The sequence below is a fragment of the Balaenoptera borealis genome, assembly GCF_965194805.1.
Source record: "Balaenoptera borealis genome assembly, chromosome: 18".
In the NCBI taxonomy this organism is placed as follows: Eukaryota; Metazoa; Chordata; class Mammalia; order Artiodactyla; family Balaenopteridae; genus Balaenoptera; species Balaenoptera borealis.
Genome location: NC_138877.1, coordinates 61,786,789 through 61,806,199, shown reverse-complemented (window position 1 = coordinate 61,806,199; position 19,411 = coordinate 61,786,789). Strand labels below are relative to the sequence as shown.

Below are 19,411 nucleotides of genomic sequence, written 5' to 3'. Positions count from 1 at the left end.
CTATAAATCACACTATCACAATATCCTTGGGAACTGCTGAGTTTAGGGTCATCATCAGACACGAAAATTGTAGTGGTGGTGATCTTAACACTTCACCATTGACCTCACTTGTTTGGCCGGTCTATGCACATGGTTTGGACATGGATAGTGGTTGGATTATCATAACTGGAGTCAGAGGGTGACTCCAATTACATACTCCTTTGTATGTGGTGTCTGCTAGAGCAAATCAATACATGTCCTGCCACCTGCTATCCAGCTAATGACTTGACAAATGCTTTTCTCTCTTTACCAATTAGTAAGGACAATTAGAAACATTTCACTTTCAGCTGGCAAGAACCCCTTCACTGTTAGACCTCAAGGCAATTCTCCCACTCCATGACAGACAGGAGCCATGATCATCTAGACATCCTACAGGACACCATGCTGATAATCAAATATTGATCACATTATGCTAGATAACTTAGTAGACAAGTGAATGATTCTGGTGGGGAAAAATATCGACATTTTGAGTGCTTGACAATTCAGCAGGGTTTCTAAATGTCTAGTGGTCTGAATCTGATTGGCCTATTCTTCTCATGCAAAATACAAATTTCTACACTTAAGATGACCTAAAGCACAGGAAGACGCACAGAGCTTTTGGGATCCCTTTGCATCTTAGAGAAAACATATTACGCACATATTACAACATACCGTGTTGCTACGACCCATTTATAAAGTAGCACCAAGGTGCTCTGACATTCAGTCCAGATGACCCAGTTCATCTATTCAATGGTGACTGAAGTACTGGTGGCAAATAAAGATGCTCTGCAGAGACTCCAGAAAGCCCCATGAGAAGAATCACAGTATAGACACCAAGGGTTTTAGAGTAAAGTCATTTATTTTTTTACTGAACACTATTTTTGTTTGTTTGGTTAGTTGGTTGGTCAGTTGGTTGGTCCATCTGTCATTCAGTAGGTCAGTCAGCTGGTTGGTTTACAACTTGGCTCTGGCAGAACCTGCACACTTGACCATAAACCAGCAAATGATTCTGCAACCTGAGATGCCCATGAGGAAATAAGTACTATCTGACCTGCCAGGCTATAAGATCGGGCTTGTATAGAAGCAATATAACATCAAGTGGACGTGATCTATTGGAAATCAGGCTCAAGCAGGTGGGAAAAGGACAATTAAGATGCATGGAAATTAGCCCAGACTCACTAAGCACCTATTCCTGCTACACTGCCCCACCTACTTAAATCAAAATTTATGACCTCATGGGGAAAGATAAGTTGATGAAGGATAAATAAAATTCAGGTTATAAAAGGAAAATCAAAATAGTATTGCTAAGAGAGCTTTCTAAAATGCAGCTGGGAGTCCACTGAGGAAGTGTGACTTATGTACATCTGGACCTGGATGGAATCTGACCTTTGACCACTTATTGTCTTAATGCAGGCACTCAGAACACCTGCGCAATGATACTTATCGGATACTTACCACAAATAACTTGTGACAGCCTATCTACTTATTGAACCCTTACCTTAAAATTGCCCTTAAGAATAAATATTTCCTTTCTTGTATCAGAGTCAATCATAATTCTTGCCAGACAACTTTAACAACCTTGTGGCTTTTATCTTTATAAGCCCCTGACTCTTTCCTCTGCTCCAACACTCTTTCAGTTTCACCCAAATCTCTCTTCTGAATTGCACTTCCTAATAGCCCAAATAAACTCTTATTTGCAGCCTTCTGCACTGCTTGGATGACAAAGTCTACTTTATGATAGGAAAGGATAGATAAAATTCAGGTCTACTTTATGGATAGGTCTACACAATATATAGGCATCAAGGGGAAATATACTGCCACAGAAATTAAGTTCCATTCAGGAATGGCAATAAAAAATGTGTAAAAGTGAAATGCTTAAGCTGGCTCAAGTGCAGGACCTCTGGTTGTTCACTTTGTGTGGCATGAGATTGGCCGGTGCTGAGCCTACCCTGACTCATGGGAAATGATTAATGGTGGCTGATCAGTCAAGGGCATAGAAATAATGAGTTTGCAAGGTTGGTGACATGGAGTTCTATTCAATGGCCAGGATAGATACTTATAAAACTTTCCACTCAGATAAGCCCCTCATTGCTCCTGAGCCATTCTGTAACATTTCACCTGCATGGTCTTAGTTTTGCAAGGGAATAAACCATGTTAAGTACCGGGTTTTGTTTTGGTTTTCCAGCAACTAGGTTGTTTTAGTGGTGAAACTGACATGATCTTTAGGAGTTAAGATCTTCCTTAGCTGGGTTTTATTATAAGAACCACCATAGCCAAGGCATACTGATTTCTCAAATGCAAGAAATAACTACTGATCACTATAGATGTTTAAATTGAAAAAAACAAAGAAACACAGCTACTTTACTTGCAAAGTGTGCTAATTGTTTTCAGCTGTAGCACATAACCAGTAATAGCTCAGTTCTTTATCCTGTGCTAATAACCCAACTGAGGAGAGAATGGAGCAGTTAAGAGCACTATCTCAAAATGAAACAGATTTTACATTATAGAGAGTAAAGGTATGTAAAATACTGAATTCTCCATAAGGTATTTTTAGAAATAATTATTTGAATTAATAAACAAACACAGAATTCTGAATTTCAGGTCAATAAAAAAATACCTACTGAGAATCTAGTATTTGCCATTGTACTGGTCAACTGAATACCAAAATAAATAAATAATAGTTTCCTTCAGTATTAAAAGGTTTTTAGTTTAATCACCAATTCTCAAGCAACTGGACACTAATGAAGGCTTTAATTTAGCAATTAATTTAACAATTAATCATGGGCACAGTGGTAGAAATGTGAGTTATAGAAGTAAGCCACTCAATGCTTATCATTTTGAATCGACAGATTGTAATTTTCAGCATTCCAGGTAAGAGGTATGGACACTTTATATTTTTTAACAGGTACTTAACATTCACTAATACTTATCACATCATTTACATGAATACTCTTCCTGTGTTGCATTCTGTCCAATATAGTAGCCATTAGCTACATGTAAAATTTTGACTAAAACTAATTAAAATTATGTAATGTTAAAAATTCAATCCTCAGTCACACTAGCTACATTTTTAAAATTTTTTATTTTATTGTGGTAAGAACACTTATCATGAGATCTACCTTCTTAATAAATTCTGAAGTGTACAATGCAATATTGTTGACTACAGGGAGGGGGAAATGGGGAGTTACTCTTCAACGGGCATAGTTTCAGTTAAGCAAGATGACTAAGTGTTATAGATTGCTGTACAACATTGTACACTAGCTGCATTTGAAGTATACAATGATCACATGTATGTAAGGCCTGCCATATTGTAACATAAAAAATGTTCCCTTATCATAGAAAGGTTTTTCGGTCTCCTGAGTTGAACCTATCTTCCTAATTAACAGAATAGGAGGAAGCACTGAATTTTAAAGGTAACTAATGTTGATCTTCTGTTCTTCAAGAGTGTATTTTGTTCTATGTAATTCTTAATTCAACCCCTACAGAATAGAATACATTCTATTCTGTTGTAAAATTAATAGCTTACTTTCTTTTCTCTTTCTGGTTGTAAAACAAATGTCTTACTTTCTTCTGTTGGCAAGTGTCTCTTCCCCATTTCTTATAAAGATCTTCATTCCATGCTTCTCTTTGCTCCCATCAAAAGAACAACGGGGGCTTTGTGTGGGTGTTCTGATTGGACGGCCGCAAATCTTATTTACCTTTTAAATAGAAAATATTAAAGACAGTTAGAAACCATGCTCCAGCCTTTCTGAGGATGTAATGTTCACTAGAGTCCAAAACAATGACATATTCTTATTTATACCACACTAATAACCTTTAAGACATACAATGTTTGTTAATTTTTAAATAAAGGGAATCAAATTATCTGTATAAAATGGCAGCCATAATAAATTGATGCTATACACATTTATACAGTTTGCATGCATGCAAGTGGAAAATACACGAATAAAAACATATATGCAAAATCAGAGAACTACATTAATAAACTAGCCTGCTTGTATAAATAAAACTATTTAATCAAAGTAGATATTATTTATGGTTTATATCCATATATATGACTAATTACTTACTTTTACTAATTTTTTAATAAAACAGTTTGCTACTGAATATGTGGTCCATTTCTATATGAGTTCTAAGGGTAGTTTTCTTCTTAAAATGCTTTCTTAGAAATGGCAATAAATATTTTTATATAAGATCTCATTTTGTAATAGTTGTATATCTTTTTCCTCAATCTGGTTTGATTTCAAGGGTGTTACTTATGGTCTCTTTTTTAAAAATCATTTATAGAATTGAAAATTTTATTTTTTAATACTACTTATCTAGTAAAGATCTTCATATGTAATTATCATTGAAAATTAAGTAATTAATTGGACACATTACCATGTAAAGCATCAAAAAAGATTCACAAGATAACATATATTTAAAAATGCATAGTCAGATAATTAAAAATACATAAAAGCATTGCCTGAGAATGAGGAGACTTTGGTTCCTGTCCTAATTTTTCCTTCTTAATTGCTGAGATCTTGAAAACAGTGGCAGAACTTTTTAAAACTTGATTCTCTTATATGTAAAATGAAGAACTTAGAATAAATTATTCCAAAGTTCCCTTAAAGTTCTAAATTTTTAAAAAATTTTCCATGAATGAGAATTATAGGAATTATGCATCAACTCATTTATTTAAACCATCATTATTTTGTTCCAATATTTGCAAAGAACATGTATTAGATGCTATAGGACATAAAAGATTAGAAACTGAATTTTCCCCAAAAGAGCTGACAATCTAGAAGGAAAGAAAAAACAACCCCTCAAAACATCAAAATGCACCTTAAGAAAAGGCCTGGCCCACACCAGGCTCCAGCCCACCCTGCCAATGTGACAGCCCCAGAGAACCCCAGAAAAAGCCCTGGCCCATGCTCACTTCGGCTCCAGTCCTCCTGCCAAAGCCACTGGGCACACACAGTCAGCATAGGGATACTCCCAGACAAGGACATACCTTCAAGAGTAGGAGAGGTAATTGCTTCACCTAATTTATAGAGACAAACAACAGAAAGCAAACTTTAATGAAATGGAGATAAGTAGTTTAGTTGATAGAATGTTCAAAGTACCAGTCCTATAAAAGCTCACTGAACTCAGGAGAAGGCTATAGGAACACAGTGAGAATTTTAACAAAGAATCTGAAAATGTAAAACAAATATTATATATATAATATATATCTATATTTATATATATGAACCTCATGGTAGCCAAAAACCAAAAACCTACAATAGATGCCCAAAAAAAACAAAGACAAAGGAACCCAAAAGTAATACTAAAGAAAATCATCAAACCACAACGGCAGAGACTAAAAGAAGAAAAGGACAGAGAAGAACTACAAATACCTCCAGAAAAGAATGAACAAAATGGCAATAAGTACATACCTATCAATAATCACTTTAAATATAAATGGACTAAATGCCCTAATCAAAAGACATAAGGTGGTTAAATGAATAAAAATAACAAGACCCATCCATACACTGTTTACAAGATATTCACTTCAATGCTGAAGACACACACAGACTGAAAGTGAGAGGATGGAAAAAGGTATTCCATGCAAATGGAAACAAAAAGAAAGCTTCAGTAGCAATCCTCATATCAGACAAAATAGACTTGAAAACAAAGTCTATAACAAAAGACAAAATAGGACATTACATAATAATGAAAGAGTCAATCCAAGAAGAATTCTTAAACATGTATAAACCTAACATAGGCATACCTATATACATAAAGAAAATATTAACAAACATAAAGGGAGGAAATGACAGTGATACAAAAGTAGGGAACTTAATACCCTACCTGCAGCAATGGACATATAATCTGGACAGAAAATCAGTACAGAAACATTGGCCTTAAATGACACATTAGACTAGATGGACTTAATAGATATCTACAGGACATTCCATCCCAAAACAGCAGAATACATATTCTTTTCAAGTGCATATGGAACATTCCCCAGGATAGATCACATGCTAGGCCACAAAACAAGTCTCAATTAATTGAAGAAGATTGAACTCATATCAAGCATCTTTTCTGACCACAAAGATATGAAACTAGATATCAGTTACAGGGAGAAAACCGAAAAAAACACCAACACGTGGAGAGTAAACAACATGCTACTATAAAACCAATGTGTCAATGAAGAAATCAAAAAATACCTTGAGACTAATTAAAATAAAGACACAACTTTCCAAGATCTATGGGATGTGGCAAAAGCAGTCCTAAGAGGGATTTATAGTGATACAAGCCTATTTCAGGAAACAAGAAAAATGTCAAAGAAGCAATCTAACTTGACACCTAAAAGCACTACTAAAAGAAGAACAAACAAAGACCAAAGTTAGTAGAAGGAAGGAAATAGTAAAGATCAGAGTAGAAATAAATGAAATAGAGAACAAAAAAAGAGGAAGAAAAGATCAATGCAGCTAAGAGCTGTGTTTTTGAAAATATAAATGAAATTGATAAACCCTTAGCTAGACTCATCAAAAAAAAAAAAAAAAAAGGGAGAGAGGGCCCAAATAAATAAAATTAGAAATGAAGAAGTTACAACTGACATCCCAGAAATACATACAATCATAAGAAAATACTACAAACAATTATAAGCCAAAATTTGGACAATGTAGAAGAAATGGATAAATTCCTAGACACATACAATCTTCCAAGACTGAATCTGGAGGAAACAGAAAATCTGTACAGACCCAATAATATTAATTAAATTAAATCAGCAATCAAAAAACTTCCAACAAACAAAAGTCCAGAACCAGATAGCTTCATAGGGGAATTCTACTAAACATTTAAAGAAGAGTTAATACCTATTCTTCTCAAATTATTCTGAAAAACTAAAGAGGAAGGAATACATCCAAACTCATTCTACAAGGTCAGCATTACCCTGATACCAAGACCAGCCAGAGATATTTCAAAAAAAGAAAATTACAGGCTAATATCCCTGATAAACATAGAGGCAAAAATCCTCAAAAAAAAATTAACAAACTGAATTCAACAATATAAAAGGACCATAGATCATGATCAAGTGGGATTTATTGCAGGGATGCAAGGATGGTTCAATATCCACAAATCAATTAATGTGATACACCATATTAACAAAAGGAAGGATAAAAAAAATCACATGATAATCTCAATAGATACAGAAAAAGCATTTGACAAAATTCAACATCCATTCATTATAAAAACATTCAACAAAGTTGGCATACAGGGAACAAGCTTCAGCATAATAAAGGCCATTTATGAGAAACACACAGCTAACATCATACTCAACAGTGAAAAGCTAAAAGCTTTTCCTCTAAGATCAGCAACAAGACAAGGATGCTCACTCTTCTCGCTTTTATTTAACAAAATATTGGAAGTCCTAGTGACAGCAGTCAGACAGCAAAAAGGAATAAAAGGCATTCAAATTGGAAGAGAAGAAGTAAAACTATAACTATTTGCAGATGACATGATAATATATATAGCAAACCCTAAAGACTCCACCAAAAAACTACCAGAACTAATAAACGAATTCAGTAAAGTCACAGGATATAAAATAAATATACAGAAATGTGTTGTATTCCTATACACTTATAATGAACTATCATAAAGAGAAATCAGTAAAAAAAAATCCGATTTACAATGGCATTAAAAAGAATAAAATACCCAGGAATAAATTTAACCAAAAAGGTGAACCACCTGTACTCTGAAAACTATAAGACATTGATGAAAGAAATTGAAGACAACACAAATAAGTGGAAAGATATCATGTGTTCATGGATTAGAAGAATTAAGATTATTAAATACACAAATATTTACAATTGCCAAGATATGGAAGCAACCTAAGTAAGTGTCCATCAATTGATGAATGGCTAAATAAGATATGGTATATAGAGTTGACCCTTGAACAATGTGGGGGTTAGGGGCACCAACCCCATACAGTCAAAAATCCACATATAACTTTATAGTCCACTCTGCGTATCCACAGATCCACATCCATGAATTCAACCAACTGCAGATAGCGTGGTACTGTAGTACATATTTATCAAAAAAAAAATCCACATGTAAGTGAACCTGTTCAAACCCACATTGTTCAAGGATCAACTGTATATACAATGGAATATTACACAGCCATTAAAAAAGAATGAAATCTTGCCACTTGCAACAACATGGATGGACCTGGAGGGTATTATGCTAAGTGAAATAAGTCAGACAGAGAAAGACAAATACTATGTTTTCACTTATATGTGAAATACAAGAAAAAACAAATAAACAAATATAACTAAATAGGAACAGACTCAAATATAGAGAAAAAGCTAGTGGCTGCCAGAGGGGAAGCAGGTGGTGGGGGGGGAATGGGCAGATTAGATGGAGGGGATTCAGAGGTACAAACTATCAGTTATAAAATATAGGTCACAGGGATGTAATGTAGAGCACAGGGAATATGGTCAATAATATTATAATAACTTTTCATGGTGTATGTAAAAATATTGAATCATTATATTGTACACCTGAAACTAATATAATAAGTCAACTATACTTCAATAAAAAAAGAAAAAGAAGTAACACTGTAACATGTAGAAAATGAACAGATTAACTCTGTTTGGGGTGCTTAGGGAAGAGCTTCAGTAGGTAATGTCTAAATGGCAGATTAAAAGATAAACTAGGGGTTTGTCAGGTAGACAAAGCAGGAAATTTCCAGGAGAGAGTAGAAAGGCAAAGAGGTGTAAACAATCTAACATGTTTCATAGAACAAAATGTGCATAGTGAAAGAAAGCAGTATAGCAAAAGGTAAGACATAAAAAATGCCATGATATATATGGTGAAGGATGTTAATCAGACATTGTGGTCATCATTTCACAATATATACAAACATCTAATCATTATGTTGTACATCTGAAACTAATTTAATGTTATAGATCAATTATATCTCAATTCTTAAAAAATGCCTTAATATGTCTTGGATATCAAGCTGAAGAACTTGCTTAAGCAAATGGAAAGCAGGCAAAAGCTTCCAAGGTGGAAAATGGTTGCTTAACGATTTCCACAAGAGAAAAATCATCATAACAGCAGTTTGCAGGGAGGGAGATGAAAGGTCCTCCAGTAGAACACTAGAGAAATGCTGGGGCCCAAAGTCAGCTGAAGAAGTGGTGAAAGAAGCAGCAGATATAGAGGTAGACAGGAGGGAGAGATAGTAGCTTGGAGACTGATTAGATATAAAATGTTTTCTGAACAAAGAATAATGGTGGAAGGCAGAGGGAAAATCTTGAGAGAGACAAATGCAAGAAAAATCAGGCTGACATCAAAAATGGATAAAAATTTGGTTCGCCTGGAAAGAAGGGAACATGAAGGGTAGTAGTAAAAGGAAATTATGTCTGAAGAGTAGGTTGGAGTCAGATCTTGGAGGGTTTAAAATGATAAGCTAAGAAGTTTTATTTATTAGACAAAACCTCTGATGGCTGTTGAATAGAAAAGCAAAATTCCAGAGCTGATATTTAGCAATGAATCTGACAGCCCTGTAGAAGTTGGATTAGAGAGAGAGAGACCTATTAAAGGGAGGTAAACTGTTAATAGATCCTGAAGTTCTCAGGAAAGAGAATTTTATTCTGAAGTACAGTAGTGACACTGTCCATGAAGAGAAGGATTCATGAATCATGTACAGAGAGAAGAGAAGAAGAATCAGCAGGGCTAAATCCAGAACACTGACAACACCAAATGCTGGCGAGGATGTGGAGTAACAGAAACTCTCATTCATTGCTGTTGGGAATGCAAAAGAGTACAGCCCCTTTGGAAGACTGTTTGGCAGCTTCTTACAAAATCAAAAAAGAAAAAACAAACAAAAAACTTTTATCATATGATCCAGCAGTCACACTCCTTGGTATTTACCTAAAGGATTTAAAAATTTATGTCCACACAAAAACCTGCACACAGATGTTTATAGCAGCTTTATTTATGATTGCCAAAACTTGGAAGCAACCAAGCTGTCCTTCAGTAGGTAAATGGATAAAGAAACTGTGGTCCTTCGAGACAACAGAACATTATCCAGTGCTAAAAAGAAACAAACTATCAAACTGTGAATAGACATAAAGAAAATTTAAATGCCCATTACTAAGTGAAAGAAGTCACCCTGAAATGGATACTGTATGATTCCAACTATATGACATTCTGGAAAAGGCAAAACTATGGAGTCAGTAAAAAGATCAATGGTTACCAGGGGTGGGTATGGGTGGGGGGGATGAATGGAGAAACACAGAGAGGATTTTTAGGGCAGTGAAAACTACTCTGTATGATACTCTAATGGTAGATACATGTCACTATATATTTGTCCAAACCCGTAAAATGTACAACACCAAGAATGAACGTTAAACTGTGGATTTGGGGCGATAATGATGTGTCAGTGCAGGTTCATCAATTGTAGTCAATGTATCATCACTGTGGTGGAGGATACTTGTAATGGGAGAGGCTCTGCACGTGTTGGGGCAGGTGCTATGTGGGAAATCTTGGTACCGTCCACTCGATTTTGATGTAAACCTAAAACTGCTCTAAAAAAATAAGGTTTGTTTTGAAAAAAAATCAACAGAACTCAGCAAATTACTGAAAGTGAGAAGTTAGGGATGTATAAGATCAAGGTATTAAAAAGCTCAGAGTGAATTTCCAATCACTGAAGTGGAAAAATAGTGATAGTGGAGTGTAAATATATTAACAAGTTGCTAAAATATTCATTACAAAGGTGGAAAGTATCTTCACTGTCAACAACTCCTAGTAACAAGAACCAAGGGAAGATGGTATAAGTTGATGGCGGAAACGTCAAGAGTAACGCTGTTTGGCGACACTACAGGAGATTTTGAAATAAAGGAGAAGAGTAAAAGGGAAAGGGATGGCAATTATGATCCCATGTTATGAGCCATAGAGCTCTAGACAAGTTATGGAACTTCTACAAATCTCAGTTTTCTCATCCTTTAAACTTGAGAAAATAAAACCAGTTTGCAGTTGCCAGTTAAGGAAAATCTTATCTCACCCTGTCGATCCCATGTTGGACCTAAGACCATATCTGCTATTGCACATATTTCCTAGGAAAGCAGAAAGATAGCTGAAAGTACCAGCCTCACATTATTTTTATTCCCATTATCATCTTTGCAATTTGTTTTACAAGGATAAAAGAAAATGTACAAGCCATAGACTTATAAGTCATCTTTAATTGTATCCAAAGGTACAAGCATATAGAGCAGATTCCAATACATACAAATAAATTTCAGAGCCCTTATATGTGTTGACTTGCTATCAGGGAGCTCCACTTCACGCTTTATTGAAAGGGAATGGAAAACCATCTGTTACCAGCACATTAGCCTGTCACCTTAGCTCCCCTGAGTGAGCCAATTGGGGTGGACCATTTCAATACTAGCACCTTCTTGCTATTGAAAAAATCCCTCACACTTACTTTGACAATTTTTCATCTTTGACTTATACTGCAATTTCCTCCTTATTCTCCCCCCTGGTCTCTACCATTCTCCCCTGCAATCAGTCTGAAGTGTCTTGGAAAAAAATAGTTTTCCTCCCTAATGCTTATCTGTGTCTGCTTTAAGTTCCATCTCTGGCTTCTCACTGATTTTCAAATTCCCATCTCACCTTGAAATAACTCCCTTAGTTGCTCCTAACCCATAGCGCTTCTCCCACTCTGCTCAAGTATTTGTTTCAACAACTCCTTTTCACTTAGCTGACTTTCTCCATTCTCACTGTAATCGTGGCACTACATATAAAGTGTAAACTTCTGTTTACAGCCTCCCTCTGTCTGTTCACTCAGTCTTATTTAAATCTTCAAATATTCAAAGCTTTTAGCTAATAACCCCAAAAAGCTTTGTAAGAAACAACTTAAAACTGTTCATTTTCATTTGACATCCATCAGCAGAGCTTCCATTTAGTTTGCAATGATCTTTTAAAATGTTTATTAATAATAATGAAATTGCAAAGCAAAAATGTTTAAAATACTATAACTTGAAAAGCAGTGAATGTGGAGATACTGTGAGTGTTTATTAAGCAATCTGTTTCAGAGGATGAGGCAAAGGTGGACTCTACATCACTGTGTATGCAACAGGTGACCGAACCAGGCCGTATCTAGGATGCTTGGTGTTAAAATGAGAGCTGGTTAAAAGAAATTACACAAGATATGACTCTGCAAGCATGGTGGAAAACAACAACAACAACAATAATAAATAACAGATAAAAATAAGAAACAGAATGGTTTTGGGTCAAATATGTTGTGCTCCATTATATTAAAAGCTACTTTTAAACTATTTGGAGGGAACATACTATTGGCAATTTTTCTAGTTCTAACAACAAATGTGAGTTCATTAATTTTCTCTTGCCCTGTTCCCTATGATTCTCGGAAATGGTTTGCCAAAGAACCGGCTGGTGTTAGGGGTAAAATCTGTTACCACAAATCAGAATGAGGCTAACTTTTCCAGACGCAGATGAAATCCATGATTTTAGCTTTATTCCCATGAGAACAAACTTAGAAAAGTAGGTTGGGCCAGATCATAAGGGTTTGGGAGGGGGCTTAATTACAAGGTTCATGAAGTTTGGACTTCATTTCGTAGACTATGGCAATGTATTCACGATTAGCAAGCCAAGGAACAGCATTATCAGAGCCTCATTTTAGAAAGATCTGGCCGACAAGGAGACATTTCCCATAGGTAAAACAAGAAAATACTAGAATAAACCGAATAAGAACCCACGAAATCTGAAAAGAAGAGAAAGGGAAAGCTCTTTTATAAGTAGAATGAATGGGATTTGACTACTGGTTGATTCACTATAAGAGATTTAAAAAAGAAGAAGAAATAAAGCTGTTAGCAGTTTTGAATCTGGTAGGCAGGGTGAATAAAGATCCAATAACCAATATGTGGAAGTTAGACCATAGAATAAGTTTACTGTTTGGGTTTTTCTGCTCCTCAGAGCAGGAGGTGAATTCTAATTTAGAATTTGGATTTGGAGGTAATTCTAAAAGATGGTTCTAAATGGTGGATTAGAAATAAAGAGAAAGTTAATGACTAGAATTACCTGCATAGAGCCAACAGTTAAAGCCATGAAAATGGACAAAATTACAAAATGTATATAGAATGTAAAGAAGGTCAGAAAGAAAATCTTTCAGAAGCAGGAGAAGGAGAATTCAGATAATACACCCCCCCACCAAAAGAGAGAGAGAGAGAAAGAAGAGGAACTGGAAAGGAGGAAGAGGAGAAGGAAGGGATAAAGGGGGAAAAAAGAAGGAAGAAAGGAGGGAAGGAAGGGAGGGAGGGAAGGAGGAAGGACTTTAGACTAGTAGAGCTGGAAGTCTCATAGAAGATATCTAACCTTAACCTAAGGGTGGGAAAATTGAATCCCAAAGCAGGATAATAACTTTGCTAAGACTGAATCTAGTTAGTGGATGAGTTTTTATTTATTATAGAATCAATGGTCTCTTCTTTATGATTAGTGGTATTTATCTTCATCTGTTGTGTGGGATTCACATTATATAAGTCCCAGTTCCTAAGTGTCCTACATAAATTAAATAATCTGGATTTGAAATGATCTAGATATATGAGTAGACAAGAGAATCCCATTTCCCCTATGTATGTAGGAGTGGATGAGAGAAAACATGGCAGTTATTTCCCTTTAAGATTCCTAGGAATGAATAGGGGTCGGGAAAAGGAGGAACTACAAGGATATTAGACAACTTGATTTCTCACCTGGGTTTAGGAGGAAAACCAGGATAACTGATTGATGAAAAGAAGTCCTCCCATGATATACAACCCCCAAATTCCAATTTTATGAGACAGTAATGTAAAAGTTTCCTCTCTTCTACAGAAGGGCAGGTAACATCATAAAAAAGAATAGTCAGTAACTTCCTGATCTACAAACTACCACAATGAAATTATTTGGTCAGATCAAATACCTGCTCAACAATTAGAAAAGCAAAATTGATCATGTAAATTGATATGGCCACTATGGAGAACAGCATGGACATTCCTTAAAAAACTAAAATAGAATTACCATATGACCCAGCAATCCAACTACTGGGCATATAACCAGAGAAAACCATACTTCAAAAAGACACATTCGCCCCAATGTTCATTGCAGCACTATTTACAATAGCCAGGTCATGGAAGCAACCTAAATGTCCATCGAGAGACAAATGGATAAAGAAGATGTGGTACATATATACAATGGAATATTACTCGGCCATAAAAAGAATGAAATTGGGTCATTTGTAGAGACGTGGATGGACATAGAGACTGTCATACAGAGTGAAGTAAGTCAGAAAGAGAAAAACAAATAATATATATTAACACATATATGTGGAATCTAGAAAAATGGCACAGATGAACCAATTTGCAAGGCAGAAATAGAGACACAGATGTAGAGAACAAACGTATGGATACCAAGGGGGAGAAAGCGGTGGGGGGGCGTGGCGAGATGAATTGGGAGGTTGGGATTGACATGTATACACTAATATGTATAAAATAGGTAAGTAATAAGAACCTGCTGCATAAAAAAATAAAATAAAATTCAGAAAAATAGAAGAAAAGCAAAATTGGCAGATTTCATTATAACTGTCACACTTAACATATGTTACATGTTCTCAGATTTATGAATCCTCAATATTTTCTTAAAAAATTAGATTTGTTTCCAGTATGAAAATGCTTTTCATACTGCTACTGATCGGTAGTTGCACCTGAAATCCACGCTTCACATCAAAACCTTTCTAATCCACATTTAAACTGTATATGAAACACAGAACTGCATATGAAAATATTTTAGTGAATAACTGTTATTTCTGGTATTGCAAATAACTTTTATAAGTTACCGAACATTTAATGCCATCTTCTTCAGTGCTCTTCAGCTGGGAGGCAATTGACAAACGCTGGTGTTAACGATATTATTATAACTGCATATTGAATACCTGTGATGGTTAATTTTACGTGTCACCTTGACTGGCCACAGGGTGCCCAGATTCAACATTGTTTCCATGAAGGTGCTTACAGATCAAATCAGCGTTTGAATCAGTGGACTCAGTAAAGTAGATCACTTAGCCAACCTGAGGAGGCATCATCCAATCCACTGAGGGAAGACAGAGGACTGAGGAATTCTCCCCTCCCCCACCCAACCCCAGCCTCACTGCTCGGGTGCGTCATCTCACCTCCTTCAGCTCTCAGACTGGGGTTCACACCATCGGCTCCCCTGGTTCTCAGGCCTTTGGACTCAGACTGGATTAGACTACCAGCTTTCCAGAGTCTCCAGCTTGCAGACAGCAGACTGTGGAACTTCTCAGCTGCCATATCGTGTGAGCCAATCAATTCCTCAAAATAAATACCTTCCGATGTATATTCATCCTATATATCTTATAAGTTCTGTTTCTCTGGAGGACCCTGACTAATACAATGCCAAAATCAGGCTTCATTAAATCACATATCTTTTAATGGTTGTACAAATTGTTATTAACATCACAAATAGTCTTTATTGTGGTTTAATTCTGTTTTGATACATGTAATTAAGTGACTGTAATATCCTGTTTAATTTTCCCTTAAATAATCAAATATATTAGTTTCCTTCCTATGTCATTGTATTTTGACAGAAGAGGTATACATCTTCTCATCCTATAGATACATATCATAGTGTCCCCCATATAACATAATTTATGAACTCAACCTTTAAATCAGGTAGATTCCACCCAAAACATGATCCTAGTATATTTTCCAATATAATGCAACACATACTTCAGTGAAAGTGTAAAAGTATACTGGATGAATATTGATAAACCTTTAAACAATATTAAACGATACTAATAATATAAGCAGAGATAAATTTCAGCAAAGTTGAGCTTGAGCTATTCATAAAATATATTCTACTTTCCTGACAATTTCCATTTGTAAGCCAGATATTTTCCCAGCCAAAGTTACATTTGGTGAAAAAAATTAACTTCATGATGATTAGAATTATTGCATGGGGGCTTCCCTGGTGGCGCAGTGGTTGAGAATCTGCCTGCCAATGCAGGGGACATGGGTTCGAGCCCTGGTCTGGGAAGATCCCACATGCCGCGGAGCAACTAAGCCCGTGAGCCTCAACTACTGAGCCTGCGCATCTGGAGCCTGTGCTCTGCAACAAGAGAGGCCGCGATGAGGCCCGCGCACCGCGATGAAGAGTGACCCCCGCTTGCCGCAACTAGAGAAAGCCCTCGCACAGAAACGAAGACCCAACACAGCCATAAATTAATTAATTAATTAATTAAATTTATAAAAAAAAAAAAAAAGAATTATTGCATGGTGATAGTATATTACTATAAAAACTTTTGCCCAGTTTGTATTAATGGAAATACAAAAATACATGATTATGGACCATCAAACCCTAAAACTATGGAAACACCATCATCCAGATAATATACATGTTACTTAGAAGTTCAAGGTACAAATAATTCCAGAAGCCAGCTATGGAAAAGATATAAAAGTTATAACTATAATACCACTTTTAAAACACTAGTATATTTTAGTATTGCAACAAGGAATATTTATAGCAAGTTATAAATTATTAAGGCTCTACAAAGAACTTCCTTTAAATATATTATCCATAAGAATTCTAAATTTGTACAAGATGCCCAGTTCCCAGGAAAAAGCAAATAAAACGGTGTTAAAGTTGAAGAAGGGCGAAAACACCTACAGTCTCCACTTTGCAAGGACTAGAGATATGTTTACTCTATAGTTAGCAAAGAGCAAACAAGGCCCTTTTAGAAGTATTTACTTGGAGCCACAGAATGTCTGGTCTTGGGTGTTTGCTTTCTGTTAGTCTTTCAATTTTCCAGAAGTTGCTTCTCCATATGGATTTTTGTAGCTATCATCATAAAGTTGCCACCCAAACTCATTTTATATCTAAAATTAAAAAAGAAGATGGAAGAGGAGAGAGAGGAGGAAGAGGCTGGACAGAAGCAGAACAATATTTCTATGATCTTCTGTTTGGCCCATTGTGAGCAGGATCTCCAGTCTGCACTGCTACTTTTGTACACCTACAAATTAAACCACCAGAGGGAGCTTCTGCATTTCAGTCCTATTCTTAATCATTAATTAAACTTATTGTATGGATCCATTTTAAATCATTTAGTTCAGGCCTCGCAGAGAAAAATACAACTTTAGACCAAAGTGACAAATACCTAGATACATGAGATCTCCATAAAAATCCAGTCTTTTATGAAAAACTACTAGACTGAGAGTACACTACCAATTTGGTTAAATGAAAAGAGGAAAACCAACTCAGAATTGTGGATTAATTTGTCCTAACTGAGCTGTCTTGGAGTCAGGAAGAGGAAGAGACTGAAAATTGACCATGACAGTCAATTATTTCCCCTCTTTCTCTTTCCTTTCCTTCTTCACTTCCTCCCTCCCTCCGTCCTTTCTTCCTTTTTTCCTTCCTTCCATTTACAAGGACACATTAGTTTAGAAAGTTCCCAGGACTGAAAGTCAAACATGTGCATTTTAGTCCTTATTTAGCTACAGATTGCAATGACAATAAACTGAGCACCTATTGTTTGTAGGGCATTATTCTAAGAGCTGGGAATAAAGTGAAACTTTCTCCTAAGATGCTTACATTCTAGCAGGGGAAACTGAAAATAAATCATTAACTAGATTACTTTTAGGTCTTGATGAATGTTATTCAGTTAAAAATGGATATTTGCCAGACTGATGGGATAGAATGAGGATGGACAGCTTCAACTAAGTGGTCAAGAAAGACCTTTAAAAAGTAGTATTTGAATTATGTTCTGAAGTGAAGTAAAGAGGCAACCATGGAAAGATGACAGGGAAGAGCTTCATATATAGAGAGAACAGTAATTAAAATAGCCCTGGGAAAAGAAGAATAGGAGACTGCTGCAATTGAAAAATACATTATAGTAGAGGGGAGTAAAGAGAAAGAGAGCAGAGGTAGGCTGGCCAGATGATACGGTTTCACATACCACATAGTCTGCCAAAGGGTGAGTTTGTATTGTAAGTGGGTGTTGAAGTCAATGGAGAGTTTTGAGCTTAATGATAATCCAATCTGTTTTGTTTTAAAAATATCACACTGGATGTTGGTCGGAGAGAAGTCTGAGCAAGATGTAAAAAAGTAATAGACAAGATGGAAACAGTGAATCCAGATGTAAAGTTTTGGGTATGGTTCAGGGTATGAGGCTGACTTTGCTGAGGATGGTCTATGAGGACTGAGATCTAGATGACGGTGGAGACAACAGGACTTAAGTTTAGATTGAATATAGTAAGTGAAGAACCAGTGGATTCGAGAATGACTTCTAGTACTTTTTGGCTGAAGCATCTGGGCAAATGGAGATAGAGAAGAATGGATTTGGGGAGAAAATGAAAAGACTCTTTGGGACATGTTTGGCTTTCTAAGACCATTATTCATCCACGAGGAGCTGCCCAACAGGCTATTAGTTATATGAGCTGAAAACTCAAGGGTGAGATCAGGCAAGACGTATAAATGTGGTTGTCAACAGCATGTACTTGGGATGAGTAAAGATGGAGGAGGGGGCTGAAGACTGATTCCTGGGGCATGACAACATTTGCTGGTGGAGACAAACAGAAGTTGAAAGAGACTCTGAGAAGTTTCCAGACAAGTTGGAGGAATCCCAGGAGAGTGGGCTATCGCAAAATGCAAATGAAGTATTTTTTTTAAAGAGGAAGTGATCAGATATGTTCAAAGTGACTGATGGAAATTAACCATTGGATCTTATGAGAAAAAGATCATTGGTGATTTGTGAAGAGTGTGCTTTTTATGCAGAATTGTGGTAGAATGCATAGTCTTCAAGGGGAGAATAAGAGAGAAAAAAGATAAGAAAGCAGAGACTGTGAAAATACACCAGTCTTCCATGGAGTTTTACAGCAAAGGCAAGTAGATTTATGGGATATAGCCTAGAGAGGCATGGAATCAAGTACATGTTTTGTTTTCTTTTGTTCTGTTTTATTTTGTTTTGTTTTAGGACAGTAGCTTTTACAACATGATTGCATGTTTAATGGCAGAGACCGCATTTCAGATAATTTGATACTAAATAGTTGTAATAGTTCAAAACAAGTGAGTTATTTTTCAAAGTGTGTGAGTGCCAGGGAGACATGTAGTTTAAACAAATAACCTGAACTTGGAATGCCTTTACTTCTGCAATTATCCATAGCTGCTTAGAACTGTGTTCACAATCATTGGAGGTGCTAGATCATAGAATGTAGATTGGGCAAGGAGAGAAATAAGGGGGAAAATGGGAGAGGAGGGTAAACATGTTGGACATTTCCATAAGACAAAATAATTTTTGGATTAGAAATACAAGAGTAATTAAACTGCAGTGGTAGGAAATGATGACCATAATGTGAGAATTACA

General features: G+C 35.9%; 1 protein-coding gene across 3 annotated transcripts in view; it reads right to left on the bottom strand.

Moving 5' to 3' along the window:
* Nucleotides 1-19,411, bottom strand: part of GPC5 (glypican 5) — a gene marked incomplete at its 5' end in the record, with an annotated part of 1,368,327 nt that overhangs the window by 1,078,113 nt on the left and 270,803 nt on the right. For all 3 annotated transcript variants that reach the window (XM_082366023.1, XM_082366025.1, XM_082366024.1), the window contains one exon: nt 3,583-3,716. In XM_082366023.1, coding sequence (XP_082222149.1) covers nt 3,583-3,716 — 134 coding nt within the window. The remainder of the gene's footprint in view (nt 1-3,582; nt 3,717-19,411) is intronic.